Here is a 295-nt window from a genome sequence, read left to right on the forward strand (position 1 = left end):
CGCCCCCTCGGGCCGCTCCCCCGCCCCCCGCCCTCGGCAGCCTCCCACCCGTCTCCCACCTCTCCTTGCAGAGGGTTTCTCCCGCAGCCACGATGCCATCAGCGACCAGGACCTCCTGCACGTCTCGGAGCAGCTTTACAGGGCGGATCACAACAAAGCCCGCCCAGCCGACATCACCTTGAACCCCCAGTACCAGGCCTCCCCCGACGAGACGGGGGACCAGCAGGACCGCTCCCCCCAGCCGTGAGTGCGGTCCTCGGGGGGTGGCGAGCAGCCAGGGGAAACCGAGGCAGAG

At 70.5% G+C, this 295-nt stretch overlaps 1 protein-coding gene across 1 annotated transcript in view; it reads left to right on the top strand.

Moving 5' to 3' along the window:
* Positions 1-71: 71 nt before the first annotated feature.
* ENDOU (endonuclease, polyU-specific) overlaps positions 72-295 on the top strand; it is a gene marked incomplete at its 5' end in the record, with an annotated part of 2,190 nt that continues 1,966 nt past the window's right edge. The window contains one exon of the mRNA XM_010142919.1: positions 72-243. Coding sequence (XP_010141221.1) covers positions 72-243 — 172 coding nt within the window. The remainder of the gene's footprint in view (positions 244-295) is intronic.

Source organism: Buceros rhinoceros, unplaced genomic scaffold (assembly GCF_000710305.1).
Source record: "Buceros rhinoceros silvestris isolate BGI_N320 unplaced genomic scaffold, ASM71030v1 scaffold26189, whole genome shotgun sequence".
NCBI classification, from domain to species: Eukaryota; Metazoa; Chordata; class Aves; order Bucerotiformes; family Bucerotidae; genus Buceros; species Buceros rhinoceros.